Below are 18,772 nucleotides of genomic sequence, written 5' to 3' on the forward strand. Positions count from 1 at the left end.
TTTTCCGCAGATTGTTGTGATCTACACAGTCAAAGGCTTTAGTGTAGTCAGTGAAACAGAGGCAGATTTTTTTTGGAATTCCCTTGCTTTCTCTATGATCTAGCAAATGTTGGCAATTTGATCTCTGGTTCCTCTTCTTTTTCTAAACCCAGGTTGAACATCTGGAAGTTCTCGGGTTCACATAATGCTGAAGCTTAGCTTGGAGGATTTGAACATAACCTTGCTAGAATGGGAGATGAGTGCAATTGTCTGGTTTAACCATTCTTTAGAACTGCCCTTCTTGGTAATTTGGGTGAGGATGGACCTTTTCCAGTCCTGTGGCCACTGCTGGGTTTTCCAGATTTGCTGACATATTGAGTGCAGCACTTCACTAGCATCATCTTTTAGGATTTTAAATAGCTCTGCTGGAATTCCATCATTTCCACAAACTGTATTGTTTGCCTGTTAAACTAAAATGCCTTGTTCATCTCATAGATAATCTGACCCTGCCCACCTGTGAATGGCTGCAGAAAAAAGATTTACACATTCTTTCCAGAGGCTGGCTCTTCCTGGAGATATTTGCAAGACTGAAAACTCTTTTTACTTTACTTCCTCACTGCCTCCCTCTCTATTCTGCCTTTTGACTATGGATCCTCGTTGCTTCTTTCTTGGGTTGTATAAAAGAACCTGGCATCCAGACCCAGACAGGATGGTTATTTTGAGACGTTAGTCTGCCATCTCCTTGGTCAGCCAGCTTGCCTCTACACCTTGTCTCTTGGCTTCATTGCCCTGTTGTGCGGCAAGCAGGATGAGCATGGGCTTGGTAATACTGCTTCCATTTTTTTTTTCATTACAAGCATACCTCGTTTTATTGAAGGCTTGTGGCAACCTGGCATTGGCAGATGATAGCTTTTTTAGCAATAGAATCTTTTAAAATCAAGATATGTGCATAGTTTTCTTTCTTTCTTTTTTTTTTATGTACGTAGTTTTCTTCGGGTATAATGCTACTGCATACTTAATAGACAACAGTATAATGTGAACGTAACTTTTATATGCATTGGAAACCAAAAAATTCATGTGACTCACTTTATTGTGTCGACTTAAAAACAACATGAGAGCTGTGAGTTAAGTTTTATTTGGGACAAAATGAGGACTGCAGCCAAGGAGACAGCACCTCCTATAGCTCTGAGAGACTGCTCCAAAGAGGTAGTGAGGGAAAGTGAATATAAAGATTGTGGTGAAGGGGGAGTTCACCGTGCAATCAAGCTCTTAACCTAGTAAGAGGTTTTCTGCTAGTCATGAGGAGCTGAAGTCTTCATGAAGGGATTTAGTGCTTTTCTAGATATGAGGAGATGCAAAGATTGGGGTCATGAAATCAGTTCTTGAAAATATCCAACTATCTAAAGACCCGTTCCACCAGATTCTGTGGAGCACAGAGTGCCTTATTCTCGACCCTGAACTCCCTCAGGGGGTGTTGAAGGTCAACAGCTGCAGCCGCAGTGTTCGGTCTCCACAGAGGCAGATGGCAAACGCCCTTGGCAAGCACCAGTTTATAGTTGACAATTGACAATAATTGCTTTATTGTGGTGGTCTGGAACTGAACCCCCCATATCTCTGAGGGATGCCCTATAACTTACTGCCACTTGAGATAGTATCTCCTTTGCTTGCTTACTTTTGTAGTGTCTCTCCCCTCCTACCTTAGCTTCAAACAATAGTCGTTCTGAATATTCATCGAATAAAGTCCATTTGATTTTAAATTTCCCTTGAGGTTTTTATAAAGTCTTATTTATGTAGTTAAGATTTTTTTCACCAGTAAAAATAATTCCTTTTTCCCTTGTTATTTAGAGACTTTTTAAATTATTTTAACTATTTTGTTACATGTTAGTCTAGAAAATGCATCCCCTTCAGTTTTTAAACCTGTGAACACATGGCTATATGTTGTAGATATGGTAACTAATACATGAGAACTGAATGTAGTCAGGTGGTTCAGTTTGTGAACTGAAATTTGTGGTAGATATTTTTGTGGTTTATGAGAATATGTTTTCATAGATGTTTTACTACATGGACTGTAAACTGGACCCAAATTTGGCTTAAAGGATAAATCATTTTTATAAGATGATTTAACTTTATGCATGGGAATGAATGAAAATTTCTTTAAGGGTCCTCCAGAATTACTGGATCTTTCCCTCTGGTTTCTGGAATCTTGGGAGCAGAAAGGGAACTGCTAAGTCTTATTGACTGTAATCCCTTATCTTACCCAAGTCTTCTGGTTTACCGACCTTCCACCTAGAGTGACTCAGGCTTGAAGTGCTTTCCAGTGTTGAGTCATCCTCCAGCAGTTGTTCCACCGCGTACCTGCTGCACCTGTTTCTCTCTCCTGTGTCTTGCTGGGTCTTTTTGTGTCCTGTCAAGAAGATGGGCTATGCCAGTCTAAATCTTTGTTGACTCACCAGTGTCTACCCTTTTCTGACTTCTGCCAGCAAAATGGATTGGGATACAGCGTGGGAAGCCCAAGGCTGTATTATGTTCAATTGACTGCCAAGGAACTGCCCTTTTCTTTGTTGAAGGGTCTAGTACTTCCTTTTCTCTTGTTTCTCTGTGCAGTCCTTGGCATTGAAAACTGAGGAATTAAAGTTAATTGCTTGTGGGCAAAGTGCGTTTTCACTGATGTTACATTTAAAATAATGTCACGTTTGATGGCTTACTTGGAGAAGTTTGCTCTTGTGTGATGCTCTAGTAATGAACTGTTATTTCACTGTTTTACAGAGTACTTAAGATTTCACGTATTTTTGCTGAACTTGTTTAAAAAAAAAAGCGCTTGGGATGATGGATTAACAAGAACATTGAAATTCTGAAAAGTTTCAAATTGGAGCATATTGAATTTTCACCCTAGTCCAGCAGCTGTGCTGCTCACTTAAATACAGATGAATGAAGACCCCATTCGGAAAGACACCTGGCCAGCGGTCCAGAGCTGATGCAGGTAGGCAGTGCAGTTCTACACTTACTTTAGTACAATAAATTTGAAACAGTTGTAAAAATGGGGAGTGCTCTCATGTAATTCCCAGTGGTTTGCTATTCTTAAAGCTTTGTGATTTCTAGTATTTTATACATGTGAAAAACACAGGTTTAGGTTTTTGAAACATAGGGATCATATTTATTTTTTCTGTGGTCTTTTGCAGTGAGTTATGGATGTCCAGTAAATTTAGCAAGTGAATTGTAAACACATAAGAGGTTTATAGTAAGTAAAAGTTTTATCATTGGTTTTTGAAAGAAGTGAAAGTGAGATGACTAGATGAGTTATTAGATTTAGTGAGGTTTAGAGTATTTAGTAGGAAAAAAGGTAAACTTAGTTTTTTGTATAATTACTTGAAAGAACTTTACTGGAATGTACTGTATGGAAATGAAATGAATATTTAATAGAAATTCCTATTTTTGTGGCATACAGCTGATACTAGAAATTTAGATTTTGCATGGTTTTTGTCTACCCTAGAAAACTAAAAGGTAAAAATCTTATAGGCTACAAAATAAAATAGGTAAGTAATATATTCTTTTGTTGTTGTTTAGTCACTAAGTTGTGTCTGATTCCTTTTCAACCCCATGGACTGTAGCCCCCCAGGCTTCTCTGTCCATGGGATTTCCCAGGCAAGAATACTGGAGTGGGTTGCCATTTTTTTTCTCTAGGGATCTTCACTGAGTCATCAGGGAAGCCCAGTATTCTCTTTTGGACTTATATTTTTCTCCATTCCAGAAATACATTTGAATATTGAAAACGTCTCAAATATAAGTGAATCTGAGAATTCAGCCAGCAGAATTACTATTAATCTTACAAATAGTTGCTGTGTGGTTTAGAATTTATTTATTCACTATGGTGTTTGTAATTCCTTTGTAGAGGAGCCACAGTGATTAAGATTTTAAGTTCCTTTTATCTCTTTGATTTTAGTTCCTCTTGTACACATTGATTCAACTGTTACATTTGTCCATAAGATTAACTTGCAGTCCTGGTGGCAGACTGGACTGTAAGTCAGCTGAGAGTTTACTATTCTGATTCCAACTCTCATCAGTTCTATCCTGCTCTTTATTTCGTTACTTCTTAAAACTTCTTAGATAATTTATTTATTTTTGTTTACACTAGGTCTCTGTTGCTGCGTTCAGTTTCTCTAGTTTCTACTAGCAGGGGCTGCTCTTTGCGGTGCATTGCCGTGACTTCTTGATGCAGAGCACAAGCTCTAGACACACTGGCTTCAGTAGTTGCCGCATGCCGGCTCTAGAGCACAGGTTCAGTTGCCACATGCGGGCTCTAGAGCACAGGTTCAAGTTGCACACAGGCTTAAATTGCTCTGCAACATGTGGAATCTTCTCAGACCAGGGGTCAAGCTTGTGTCCCCTGCATTGGCAGGCGGATTCTTATCCACTGCACCACCAGGGAAGTCCTATCCTGCTCTTTTACTAGCTGTGTAAACATTTGTACATTTTGTATCTTCTTAAGCCTTGTTTTTCCTCATCTAAACAATAGTGTGTATCTGTTATGTGTCTGTTATGTATCTACTGGAGTTATTATGAAGAAATAAATGTGTTTTTGTGTGTTAGGTGCTTAGCTACATGCCTACCACATTGTAGCTGCAATGTTTTAAAAAAACAGTTTTGTTGATCATACTATTTTAACAAAATGTTTATTTCATCTCATTTGTTGCAAAAATTGCCGTCAACAAAAGTTTTTGTTGATCAGTGAACCCCCCATGTTTCTGTAGCTTGAAATAGTAATTGTACCCCAAGTTTTTTTATGCACACCATTCTGAATTCATCACTCCTGTTTTCTTCATTGATTTAAAGTCTTATTCTTAGTTAGAAGAGAGAATTGATTAAAGGGATGTGTAGTATGTTATAAGTAGTTGAAGGAGCTAAACCAGGAGATGTTACTGCTAAGGGAGAGATTGTCTAATCCTAGCCAGTACTTTGATCTTATATTTTCTTATCCTTTGATAATTTCTTAGAGCACATGGAGTAGCACTAAAGACAGAGTAGATACTCTGTAAATTCCAGTTGGCCTGTTGTTTAATATTTTAACGTGTAAGACCCTGGGGTCATTTATTTTTCACTGTTATGTATTATATTCTTAGATTACTGATCCCTTGATCAGTATTATTTATAAAATTATCTTAATCATTTTTCCTGTTAACGTAAATGGAGGCTCTGTTACTTTTAAATCCTTATACCAGTAACAAATGTGCCCATTAACAAATAAAATTCACCTAGAATGGGGGTTTCTTATTTTCATGCATCAAGAAACCTAGATAGACATTCCAGAGTTGCTCTCGTGGCTCAGATATGCCCTTAGTCTGCTACCATCTTGAAACTGAAGCAGGGAGCCTTCAGTGTGTAGGGCTCCTAGGGTCTTTCTCTTTCACTATGGGCCATTGGATATCTGGACTTATTACTTAAGGCTCCCAGAGCAGGTCCCTGAAGAGAAGCAGGCACAGATGCATGGTGTTTTCTGTTGGGAGTCTTGAAAGTTATATGGGTTCACTTTTGTTGCATTCTGTTCATTGATGCAGTCTCAAAGGTCTGCTCAGGTTCAAGGGAGTGGGCATGTACTCCACTCTGTGGGAGAAGTGTCAGAGAATTGTGGTCATGTTTTAAAACCACCACAGTGGGCAAATCCTAATACCTGACAGTGTTTGTCATTAGGGCATGTGTGATCAATAAAAATTTGAAAATTGAATATTTGCATTATCTCTATATACATAGTTCACTATAATAGCGATTTCTATTTTTTAAATAATTTAGATTTATTTATATAATTATGTTGGAATTTAATTGGTTCTAAAGTGGTAGTTTATATATACCTACTGATATTGAACTGCAAGTCCTTTTACCTGATAAAACTTTTTTTCATGTTTTCCTCCCATAGAGTTAGCCTCCATTTTTACCTAGTTTATGAAATATAAATTTTCTCCCTTTATGACATATTTTAATCATACTGATAAGTACAGGGAATGGTAATAATAATGGATGTGCCTAATACTCAGATTAACAACTATTTTTACTGTATTCAGATGTTTTTAAAACCTCGATTTTTATATTTATCAATCAATAGAAATTCATGAGTGAAGTGTCAAATAGTGCCAAAGACTTTCATCAAAAAGTAGGCATTCTGTTTATTTTGATTTTTTGCCTGCAGTATTTGTAAATAATGAGTATACAAATTTCTCTTTATTAGATATTGAACTCTGTTGAGGATTCTTTTTCACATAACATCTTTTTCTCTCATTAGCCTTTTTGTTTTTTTAAAAAAATGAGGTCTATTTAATTTTTTAATTGAAATAATAGCTGGTTTGCAATGTTGAGTTAGTTTCAGGTATACAGTGAAGTGACTCAGTTGAATATGTGCTGCTGCTGCTGCTGCGAAGTTGCTTGTCGTGTCCGACTCTTTGCAGCTCTATAGACTGTAGCCCACCAGGTTCCTCTGTCCGTGGGATTTTCCAGGCAAGAGTACTGGAGCGGGTTGCCATTTTCTTCTCTAAGGGATTTTCCTGACCCAGAGATTGAACCTGTGTCTCTGATGTCTCCTGCATTGGCAGGCAGGTTCTTTACCACTAGCGCCACCTGCATATACATATCTGTTTTTCAGATTCTTTTCCATGATAGGTTATTACAAGATATTGTGTATTGTTTTCTCCGCTGTATGGTCGGTCCTTGTTTACCTGTTCTATATGTGATGGTGTGTTTATGTTCATCAGAAACTCCTAATCTGTCCCCTCCCCTGATTATATCTCCTTTGGTAACCATAAGTTTGTCTTCTATGTCTGTGAGTCTGTTTCCGTTTTGTAAATAAGTTCATTTGTATTATTTTTTAAATTTCGCATGTAGGTGATAGCATGTGATATTTTTCCTTGACTTCAGTTAATATGATAATCTTTTAGGTCTATACATGTAGCTGCAATACCATTATTTCATCTATTTTTATGGCTGAGTAATAGTCTATTGTATATGTGTACCACATCTTTATCCATTAATCTGTTGACGGTTACTTCTAGGTCTTGGCTGTTGTAATTAGCGCTGTTATGATCATTGAGATGCATGGATTGCAGTATCATATGGTAGCTCTGTTTTTAGTTTTTTAAGGTACTGTTCTCCATAATAGCCATACCAATTTACGTTCTCCAACCGTGTAGAAGAGTACCACACTCTAGCATTTATTGTTTGTTGACTTTTTAAAGACAGCCATTCTGACTGGTGTCTATCAGTGAGATATCTCATTGTTTGTACTTTTGATTTGCATTTCTTTAATAATTAGCAGTGTTGAGCTTATTTTCATATGCCTATTACCCATCTTTATGTCATCTTTGGAGAAATGTCTGTTTAGATCTTCTGTCCTTTTTTGATTGGGCTGTTTTTTGATACTAAGCTGTATGAAGTTTGTATATTTTGAAAATTAATCCCTGTTGGTAGCATCATTTGCAGATATTTTCTCCCAGTCTGTAGATTGACTTTTTGCTTTGTTATGGTTTTCTTTGCTGTACAAAAACTTTTTAAGTTTAATTAGATCCCATTTGTAAAATTTTTGCTTTTATTTCCATTACTGTAAGAGACAGAGCCAGCTGCCCACCCCCCCCCCGCCCCGCCTGCTTCCCCCACCTCCCCAAATATTGCTTCAATTTATGTCAGAGTGTTCTGTTTTCCTCTAGGATTTTTATAGTACCCAGTCTTACATTTAGGTCTAATTCCTTTTGAGTTTATTTTTATTTATGGTGTTAAGGGAATGTTCTAACTTCATCCTCTTACATGTAGCTGTCCAGTTTTCCCAGCACTACTAACTGAAGAGACTGTCTTTTCTCTATTTGTTCTTGCCTCCTCACAAACCCTCAGCTGTATATTCTTGCCACTCACAAACTCAAAAGTGTGTTAGTTTATTTCTAGGCTTTCTATCCTGTCCATTGATCTCTATGTCTGTTTTTGTGCCAGTATCATATTGTTTGATTACTGTATCTTTGTAGTATAATCTGAAGTTAGGGAGCATGATTCCTCAGGTGTGTTCTTCTTTCTCAAGATTGTTCTGGCTATTTGGATTCTTTTGTGCTTCCTTACAAATAAAATTTTTTGTTCTAGTTCTATGAAAAATACCATTGGTAATTTGAAAGGATTGCTTTGGGTTAGTGTGGCCATTTTAACATTATTGGTTCTTCCATTCCAAGAACACAGTATATCTTCAATTTCTTTTCATCAGTGTTTTATAGTTTTTGAAGTACTGGTATTTTCCTTCTTTAGGCTTTATTTCTACATAAATTCTCTTTCTTAATGCCTTATTATTTTTTTATATTTATTTATTTATTTGGCTCCTGTTAATGGATCACAGCCTTGTCGTGGTGAAGAGGCTTGTGTAACTAGAGATCTCTTCAAGAAAACTGGAGATATCAAGGGAATATTTCATGTAAGGAGGGGCATGATAAAGGACAGAAATGGTAAGGAGGACCTATCAGAACCAGATTAAGAAGGGTGGCAAGAATACACAGAAGAACTATACAGAAAAGGTCTTAATGACTTGAATAACGACGATTTTGTGGTCACTCACCTAGAGTCAGAAATCCTGGAGTGTGAAGTCAAGTGGGCCTTAGCATTTACTACCAACAAAGCTAGTGGAGAGGTGGTAGAATTCCAGCTGAGCTATTTACAGTCCTAGAAGATGATGCTGTTAAAGTGCTGCACTTAATACCTCAGCAAATTTGAAAAACTCAGCAATGGTCACAGTACTGGAAAAGGTCAGTTTTCATTCCAATTTCAAAGAAAGGCAATGCCAAAGAGTGTTCAAATTAATGTAGAATTGTACTCATTTCACTTGCTAGCAAGGTTATGCCCCAAATCCTTCAAGTGAGACTTTAGGAGTTTGTGAACCAAGAACTTACGGATGTACAGACTGGTTTAAAAAAAGGCAGAGGAACTAGAGATCAGATTGCCAACATTTGTTGGATCATAGAGAAAGCCAGGGAATTCCAGAAAATCGTTTACTTCTGCTTCAATGACTATGCTAAAGCCTTTGACTTTGTGGATCACAACAAACTGTGGAAAATTCTTAAAGAGATAAGAATACCAGACCACCTTACTTGTCTCCTGAGAAACCTGCATGCAGGTCAAGAAGCAACAATTAGAGTGGGACGTGGAACAACTGACTGGTTCCAAATTGGGAAAGGAATATGACAAGCTGTATATTGTCACCCTGTTTATTTAACTTCTATGCAGAGTACATCATGTGAAATGCTGGGCTGGATGACTCAAGGTGGAGTCAAGATTGCTGAGAGAAATATCAACAACCTCAGGTATGTAGATGATACCACTCTAAAGGCAGAAAGTGAAGAACAATTAAAGAGCTTCTTCGTGAGGGTGAAAGAGAAGAGTGACAAAGCTGGCTTAAAACTCAGTATTCAAGAAACTAAGGTGGCATCCGGTCCCCTCACTTCATGGCAGATAGATGGGGGAAAGTGGAAGCAGTGACAAACTTTATTTTCTTGGGTTCCAAAATCAAGGCGGACAGTGACTGCAGCCACAAAATTAAGACACTTAATCCTTGGAAGAAAAGCTATGATAACCCTAGACAATGTATTAAAAAGCAGAGACATCACTTCACTGACAAAGGTCTGTCTAGTTAAGCTACGGTTTTTCAAGTAGTTACATATGGATGTGAGAGTTGGACCATAAAGAAGGCTGAGTGACGAAGAATTGATGTTTTTTAATTATGGTGCTGGAGAAGACTCTTGAGAGTCCTTTGGACTGCAAGGAAGTGAAAGTGGTCTATCCTAAAGGAAATCAACCCTGAATATTCATTGGAAGGCTTGATGCTGAAGCTCTAGTACTTCGCCTACCTGTTGTGAAGAACAGACTCATTGGAAAAGACCCTGATGCTGGGGAAGGTTGAGGGCGAGAGGAGAAAGGGGCGACAGAGGTGAGATGCTTAGATAGCATCACCAACTCAGCAGACATAAATCTGAGCAAACTCCAGGAGACGGTGAACGACTGGGGAGCCTGGTGTGCTGCCGTCCATGGGGTTACAAAGAGTCGGACACGACTTGGCGACTGAACAGAAACAACAATACATTTATTTGGCCTCACCAGGTCTTAGATGTGGCCCACAGGATCTTCGATCTTCATTGCAGCATAGCAGATCTTTTTTTTTTTTTTTTTTTTATAGCAGATCTTTTAATTGTGGCATGTGATCCCTTATTTGCAGCATATGGATCTAGTTCCATGAGCAGGGATTGAATGCAGGCCCTCTGCATTGGGAGCATGGAATCTTAACCACTGAACCCCAGTAAAGTCCTTAGAGTCTTTTTGGATGCAGTGGTAAATGAACTTGTTTCCTTAATCTCTCTTTCTGATACTTCATTGTTAGTATACAGAAATACAAATGATTTCTGTATATTAATTTTGTATCCAGCAACTTTATCAGATTCGATTGATGAGCTTTAGGAGTTTTCTGATAGCATCTTTTAGGATTTTCTATGCATAGCATTAAAAGTGACAGTTTTACTACTTCTTTAAACTTCTAAAAAAGCTTTGGCTAAAAATGTATTTATTGTTTCTGTCATGATTACTACATAATATTGAACATTTGAGCCAACTAATGCAGTATGGTTACGTTTTTTTGGTACATTATGTTTTTCTTGGAGTTCTGTGATTGCTTTATTTTTTTTTCTATTTGTTTAAGTTTCTTTGCAAGTTGAAGTATCCTAGAACCTCTAGCAGCTTTGTGAAACTCTCAATATCATTTCCTGCCTGCCGAATGTAATAGATAATCCATCTGTCCTTGTTTTTCTTAAAAAAGTTTTTTCTAGCACCTTCTGTCATTTTCTATTCTGTTGATTATTCTCTTGATCTGGTACAACATTGTCATCCTTGGAGTTTCTTTTTCCTCTTTTATATGTTAGATTCTCCTTGGTTGCTGTGCGTTTGTTTCTTAGTGTATGCTCTTGCCTAGCTAAAGCGTGTACATCTTTAAAAGTTTCATGAATAGGCAGTCGATGAGTTGGTTGTTAGAAAGCTACAGGTGTAATGTATAGTGATTCATTCATATTCTTTACTTTTCAGTTCTCAGATTTACTGAAATTGTCTCTAATAACAGTTTTCAAAAATGCATATAAAAAGGGCTTCCTTGGTGGCTCAGTGACAAAGACTCCCGCCTGCCAATGCAGGAGACATGGGGAGATCCCACATGCTAAGGGGCGATCAAACCCGTGCTCCACCACTGTTGGGCCTGTGCTTCACAACAAGAAAAGCCGCTGCAGTGAGAAGTCTATGCACTGCAGCTAGAGAAAGCCTGCGCGGCCAAAAATAAATAATAAATTAAAAGTAAATTTTTAAAAAATGCTGATTATTTTGGAACTTGTGTCTGGATGAGCTTGTTAAAACAGTTTGAGTGTATATAGTTTTTCTTGCCTGTCATTGTTTAGGACAGTTCAAGTGACTGTACTGTTAGGTGAATCATAGAACAGTTTATTTTGTAAATTACGCTAGTTTTTCCTCACTTCAATCAACAAATAGATGTAGCTGAGGCTACCTAGTGAAGGGTCTTGTTCTGTTTTCCGCTGGAAAATCTGTGATCCTCAGATGGGTGATGTGAAGCCACTGTTGATAACAAACTAATCTTGGTGCCCAGTTAATATATACATACCTACCTATTCTTCTGTTACTTGCCTTTTCCACTGAACAGTATGTAGTGGTGACTTCTTCTTAGCAATATATAGAGAAATGGCTCATGATTCTTTACAATTGAATAGTATTCCATTGTGTAGAAGTACGAAGTTAGTTTGTAGAGTAATCATTTATTTGCACATTTGTGTTGTTTCTACTCTCCTGCTATTGGAAATAATAACTGCAATGAATAGCCTTGCCCATTTGTCTTACTGCTGTCATTGGGATAGATCTCTTGAGGTAGCACTGAGTCAGATCTTAAATGTATATGTAATTCTGCAAGATACCATCACCTTCCCCTGTATGGGCTTTGTACCACTTTGCATTCCCACCAGCAAGTAATTTGCCAGTGCTTCTTACACAGTCTTACCAGTGATGGATGTCATCAGCAGTGTAGATTTTTTTCCATCTAATGGTCAAGGAATGGTATCACTGTAGTTTTAAAGGCCTCTTTGGCCTTTTTCTGTTCTTGTCTCACCCATTTTTTCTTCTCTGCTTTCTGAAAGTCTTTAATGTCAGGGATAGTAACTTTTGTCTGCATTATGACTAATTTATCTTACACGCCGTTGTGTGGCTTCAGCCTCTTAGGGAAAACCTTTCTGAGCCCCTTGTCTCGCTCCCATCTGTGTAGGCCTCTTAGCCAACTTCTCAGGAGTGGTGCTGGACTTCGGACGTGGTTTCTTGAGCCCTGTGTGTCTGCAGTGCTTTTCTCTCAATTTCTGGACTATGTTCCAATAATTTTGAGAGATTTGTTTAAGCTGTAAATTTTTGAGCCCATACGTGAATGTAAATGCCAGTTGGTAGTTTATCTGATGACAGAATTCAGGCTTTGAAGTAATTTTACCTCAGTTTTGAAGGCATACCTTACCTCTTGTTAATCTAGCCCAGTGTTGATGGTCAAAGAATAAGTCTAGTGCCTCTTTATTTTTTATAAAGAATTTTAAAGAATAGACTATTTTTGTAGCAGTTTCAAGTCAGCAAAACTGAGCCGCAGGTACAGTGGTTCCTCATGGCATCCCGTGTCTCTTCAGTGTTTCCCGGCAACAGCGTCCCACACCCAATTGTACTTCTGTTAAATAAATGCATTTGTTACAACAGCACATTGTCATCCTAAGTGTTTAATTCACTGTAAATCAGTGTTCACTTGGTGATGTATGCTCTGTGGGTCTTGACAAATAAGTAATGGCACAAATCCACCCTTAGAGTATCATAAAGAGTGGCTTCACGGCCCTAAAATTCCTCTTTGCTGCAGCTATTCATCCTTGCCTCCCCTTTAACCTTTTATTGTCTGACATTTCATTGTCTCCATAGTTTTTTACTTTTCCAGAATATCACAATAGTTGGAGTCATAAAATATGTAAACTTATCAGGTTAGTATTACGGATTTAAGTTTCTTCCATGTCTTTTCATGGCTTGATGGCTCTTTTTTCTTTCAGTACTGTTGTCTGGATATAGTACCAAGTGTTTATCCATTCACCTACTGAAGGATGTCTTGTTGATTGCTTCCAAGTTTTGGCAGTTATGAATAAAACTCCTGTGAACATCCATGTGTAGGCTTTTATATGGATATAAATTTTCACCTCCTTTGGGTAAGTGTCAGGGAGCATAATTTCTGGATCATATGGTAAAGAGTTTTGTTAGAAACTGCCAAATTTGCATTTCTATCAGCTTTAAATGAGAATTCCAGTTGCTTCACATCCTCTCCAGCATTTGGTGTTGTCAGTTTCACCATTCTAATAGGTATATTAGTGGTGTCTCATTGTTTTGAGCCTGTATTTCTCATATAACCTATGGTATAAAGCATCTTTTCATATGTTTATTTGCCATCTCTGTCTTCTTTGATGAGGTGTATATTAAGGTTTTTGGTTCATTTTTTAAAGGTTGTTAAAATCAGTTTGTTTTCTTGTTGCTGAATTTTAAAAGTTCTGTGTGTATTATAGATAACAGTACTTTATCAGATATGTCTTTCACAAATGTTTTCTTAGCATCTTGACATTGTCTTTCATAGAGCAGAAGTTTTAAATTTTAATTAAGTCCGACTTATCAGTTATTTTTTCCATGGATTGTGCCTTTGGCATTGTATTGGGTTGGTCAAAATGTTCCTTTGGTTTTAAAGTAAAAATAAAAGACACTTTTTTCATTTTTGCCAAGAACTTCATTGGATGACATATTCATTGTTTTTTGTTCCACTACCTTCTGCGACTTTTTTAGGCAACTTTGTAATTCCTTCTTTCCAAAACTTTGTATCTTCTTGAGCAAAGAACTGTTCCAGGTGCTTTTTACGGTCTTCCAGGGATTTGAAATTGTTTCCATTAAGAGAATTTTGTAAAGACTGAAATAATGGAATTTTGAAGGTGCAGTGTCTGGTGAAACAGTAGATGAATCAGAAGTTCCCAGCCAAGCTGTTACAGTTTTTGCCTGATCATCAAAGAAACATGTTATCGTGATGAAAGATTATGTGTTTTCTGTTGACTGATTCTGGATACTTTTTGTCAAGTGGTCTAATTGGGAGCAGTACTTGTTGGAATTGTTTGATTTTCCAGAAGGAGCTCATAATAGAGGACTCCCTTCCAAATCCCATCATATATACTATATAATCTTTGGATGAAGACCAGCCTTTGGTGTGGTGGTTCCTTTTGCTTGCCCCACAGTCTCTTCCAGTTATTATTCAGTGTCTATTTTTCATCGCCTGTCACAGTTTGTTTTAAAAACGGAATGTTTTCATTACGTTTAAGTAGACTTGCTTGCAGAAATACCATTTCTTCATGTGGCTTCCCTGGTGGTCCAGTGATCAGGAATCCACCTGCCGTAGCAGTGAACACGGGTGTGGTCCCTGGTTTGGAAAGATCCCACACGTTGTAGGACACCTAAGCCCGTTGTGCTGCGACTGCTGAAGCCCACCCACCTAGAGCCTGTGCTCTGCATTAAGAGAAGCCGCCACGAGAAGCCCTTACACTCAACTAGAGAGTAGCCTCCATTTTTTGCAACTAGAGAAAGCCGACGTGCAACAGCAAAGACCCGCCACAGCCAAAAATACATTTTTTTTTTTAATGAAAGAAGGTTTTTCCCACTTAACTTATGTGAAACCCAAATACCAAAGTGATTAAAATAACCAAGCTAGTGCAAATGATTTTCAGCACTTGATTTGGATGTTTTGAGTATGTTGGCTGTCTCCCACATGGTATAACATTGATCTTTCTCAGTTAATGTCTGGGTTTAATGTCTGTCAACTTCAACTGGTCTACCTGATAAGTCATAGCAACCTCCTCCATACACTGCACAAATCAGTTGTGTTTTCTTGAAATAATAAAGTTTTCTTCTGTCTTCAGTATTAAAATGACTGGAAATGGCTACACAAAATTTCACCAATTTTGATAAGCTTGTTTTTTTTTTCTTAAATGCACACTGAGATGACAACTGTCACAATACAGTCTACCAGAATTGTTTCAAATGAAGTTAAAGACAGCTCAGCACTACTACAGCCATCTTACAGGAAAACTGAATGAACTCTTTGGTAGACTCAGTATCTAAAATGTGTTCAACATAACCAAGGTTATCTAGATTTTCTCCTATTACTACCTTTTAGGGATTTTATATTTTATTTTTAATTTTTTAATTTAGTTTTTAATTTTACATTTAGGTATATGGTCTGTTACGAGTTCATTTTTGTGATGGATATAAGGTCTGTGTCTAGATTCACTTCTGCATGTAGAAGTCCAATTGTTCCAGCACCATTTGTTGAAAACACTGTCTTCATTTGTATTACCTTTGTTCATTTGTCAAAGGACAGTTGACTGTATTTATTGAGGATCTCTTACGGGCTCTCTATTCTGTTTTTTTGGGGGGGATCTATTTGTTCATTCTTTCACACTGTCATGATTTATGTAGCTATATAACGGGTCATGAAGTCCGGTAATGTCCTCGTTTTGTTTTTCAACTTCAATATCCTGTTGCCTATTTGTGTCTTTTTGCCTCTCCATATAAACTCTAGAATCAGTTTGTTGATATCCTCAAAGTAACATGCTAGGAATTTGATTGCGATTGTGTTTAAAATCTATGGATCAAGTGGGGAAGAGCTGACATCTTGATGATATTGAGTCTTCCTGTCCATGAACATGGAATATTTATCCATTTAAATGGTTCTTTAATTTCTTTGATCACAGTTTTGTAGTTTACCTCATGTATATATTTTGTATGTAGTGATGTCTTCTTTCATACTAGTGATTTGTATTTTTTATTCTTAGCTAGCACAGCTAGAGATTTATCAGTTTGGATCTTTTTGAAGAACCAGGTTTTGATTTTGTTGATTTTTCTCTGTTGACTTGCGAATTTAAATTTTGTTGATTTCTAAGTTTTATAATATCTGCTTACTTTGCATTTAATTTGCTCTTCTTTTTCTGGTTTCCTAAATTGGAAGCGTAGATTTTTGGTTTTAAATCTTTCCTCTTTTCTGATATATGCATTTAGTCCTATAAATTTTCCTTTAGTTAATATCAGTCGCTCAGTCATGTCCAACTCTTTGCAACCTCATGAACTGTAACCCGCCAGGCTCCTCTGTCTATGGAATTCTCCAGGCAAGAATACTGTAGTGGATTGCCATTCCCTTTTCCAGGGGATCATCCCAACCCAGGGATCATCTTCTGCATTGCAGCCAGATATTTTACCATCTGAGCCACCTGGGAAGCCCAAATACCCCTTTAAGCACTGCTTTATCTGATGATACAGATTTTAGTAAATTTTACTTTCATTTTCATTTAGTTGAAAATATTTTTATGTTAAAATTTCATCTTCAAACCATGTATTTAGAAGTGTGTTATTTAATCTCCGAGTATTTGGGGATTTTCCATCTGTCTTTCTGAGTGTAGATGTCATGGTGATCTGAGGATATTTCTTTTATCATCTTTTAAATCTGTTAAAGTGTGTTTGATGGTTCACAATATAGGCCCTCTTGATGAATACTCCAAGGGATCTTGAGAAGAAGGTATATTCTTCTGTTGTTGGGTAAAGTGCTATATATATGTCAGTTTTATCCATGTGATTAATGGTAGTACTGGGTTCAGCTATGTCTTTTTCCAATTTTCTTAAGGCTGAAGCTGTCCATTTCTGATAATAGTGAAGTGTTTTTAACTGTGATAGTGAATCCATGTGTTTCTCCTTGTAGTTCCTATCTGTCTTTGCTTCAACTAGTTTGATGCTCTTTTGTTAGGTACATACACATTAAGGATTGTTATGTCTTCTTGGAGAATTGAGACCATAATCATTATGTAATGCTTTTCTGTATCTCCAGTGAATTTCTTTGCTCTTAAATCTCTGAGATTGGCAGCTCAGCTGGTAAAGAATCCACCTGCAATGCAGGAAACCTGGGTTCAATCCCTGGGTTGGGAAGATTCCCTGGAGAAGGGAAAGGCTACCCACTACAGTATCCTGGGCTGGAGAATTCCGTGGACTCTGTATAGTCCATGGGATCACAAAGAGTCGGATATGACTGAGTGACTTTTACTTTTACTGGGAAGCCCAAATACCCCTTTACGGGCTTTCTTTTGATCTTCATTACCTTGGTACCTCTTTCTCCATCTATTTACTTTCACTCTGAATATATCTTTGTTTTTAAAGTGAATTTCTTATAGAAAATCTACAGTATGGTATTGCTTTTTCATTCAGTATGACAATCTCTTTATTGGAGTGCCTACGTAGACCATTGGCATTTAAACAGATTATTGGATTAGTATCTGCCGTAATTATTGCTATTTTCTATTCATTGCCCTTGTCCTTTGTTCATATTTGTGTCTTCTACTCTTTTTTCTGCCTTTTAAGGTTTTTTTCTTGCTTATTTACTTATGGCTGCACTGTGTTGTCATTACTGCGCACAGCCATCCTTCTAGTTTCTGTGAGTGGGTACTACTTTCTAGTTGCAGTCCTCAGGCTTCTCATCGTGGTGACTTCTCTTGTTGCAGAGCACAGGCTCTCACGGCTTCAGTAGTTGCTGCGGGCTTCAGTAGTTGTGGCACTTGGGCTCTGGAGCAAGCAGGCTTCAGTGGTTTTGGTAGGTTGGCTCAGTAGTTGTGGCTCACAGGCTTAGTTGCCCTATGGTACATGTGATCTTCCCAGACAAGGGATAGAACCCATGTCCCCTCTGTTGGTAAGGCAGATTCTTAACCACTGGACTACAAGGCAAGTCCCCTTTTATGGTTTTAATTGAGCATTGTGCTTGATTCCCTGTACTCTCTTACCTTGTCAATTATACTTTATTTTAAAAAGACTTTTTTAGCTCTAGAGTTTGCAATATACAACTAATTCTGGTACACTGTCAAATAATGTGATAGAGCTTCCCTGGTAGTGAGAATATCTTTTAGCAGCAAAGTATTCTAATTCTTCCACTCCAGTCCTTTGTGTTATTGTCTTTCACTTACATATAAGCTCCATAATCATCTAGTACATTGTTGCTAATATTACTATAAACAAAATGTTATCAGTTCAATTAAAAATCAGAAAAATAAAAGTTTTTATATTACTTTCACGTATTCTAATGTTCTTTTTTTATGTAGATCTGAGTTTCAGAGCTATCTTGTTTTTCTTCTCTTTGAATAATTTCTTCTAACATTTTTTGGAGGGCAGATCTGCTGGCAACAGATTCCCTCATCTGTGTTTGAGCAAGTCTGTTTCTCTCACTTTTGATGGATACTTTTGCAGAATACAAAATTTTAGTTTTTTTCTTAATTTTCACTATAAATATTTCACTCCAGTCTCTCTTTGCTTCCATGCTTTCTGAGGAGAAGTAGGATCTGATTCTTAATTTTGCTTTTTTCCTTTATTCTGGCTTCTTAAGAGGTTTTTTTCTTTACCTTTGATTTTTTTCCCCTCACATTTGAATATGAAAAGCCTATTTAGGTTTTGTTTTTGTTTCCTTGGCACTTTTCCTGGTTGGTGTTCTCTGCACTTCCTTGTCTGTGCTTTGGTATCTGACATTAATTTGGGGCAAATTGTTACTACTTTATGTATTTTTTTCCTGTTTCTTTCTTGTCTTTCTGATATTCTCATTATGCACATATTATACTTATGTTGTTGTTTAACAGTTCTTGGATATTCTGTTTTTCCCCTGCATTTTTATCTTCTT

General features: G+C 37.3%; 1 protein-coding gene across 7 annotated transcripts in view; it reads left to right on the plus strand.

The window, feature by feature from the left end:
• Positions 1 to 18,772, plus strand: part of SPIN1 (spindlin 1) — a 77,842-nt gene that overhangs the window by 27,078 nt on the left and 31,992 nt on the right. For 4 of the 7 annotated variants that reach the window (XM_061163547.1, XM_061163545.1, XM_061163546.1 and 1 more), the window contains exon 2: positions 2,746 to 2,959. The exons of 1 other annotated variant lie outside the window; for it this stretch is intronic. In XM_061163547.1, the coding sequence (XP_061019530.1) occupies positions 2,908 to 2,959 (52 nt within the window). In that variant the 5' untranslated portion in view covers positions 2,746 to 2,907. Of the gene's footprint in view, positions 1 to 2,745; positions 2,960 to 9,213; positions 9,291 to 13,094; positions 13,248 to 18,772 lie in introns of those variants that run through there. 2 more of the 7 variants (XM_061163551.1, XM_061163550.1) reach the window with 2 other exon arrangements.

This window comes from Dama dama, chromosome 16 (assembly GCF_033118175.1).
Source record: "Dama dama isolate Ldn47 chromosome 16, ASM3311817v1, whole genome shotgun sequence".
Lineage (NCBI taxonomy): Eukaryota > Metazoa > Chordata > Mammalia > Artiodactyla > Cervidae > Dama > Dama dama.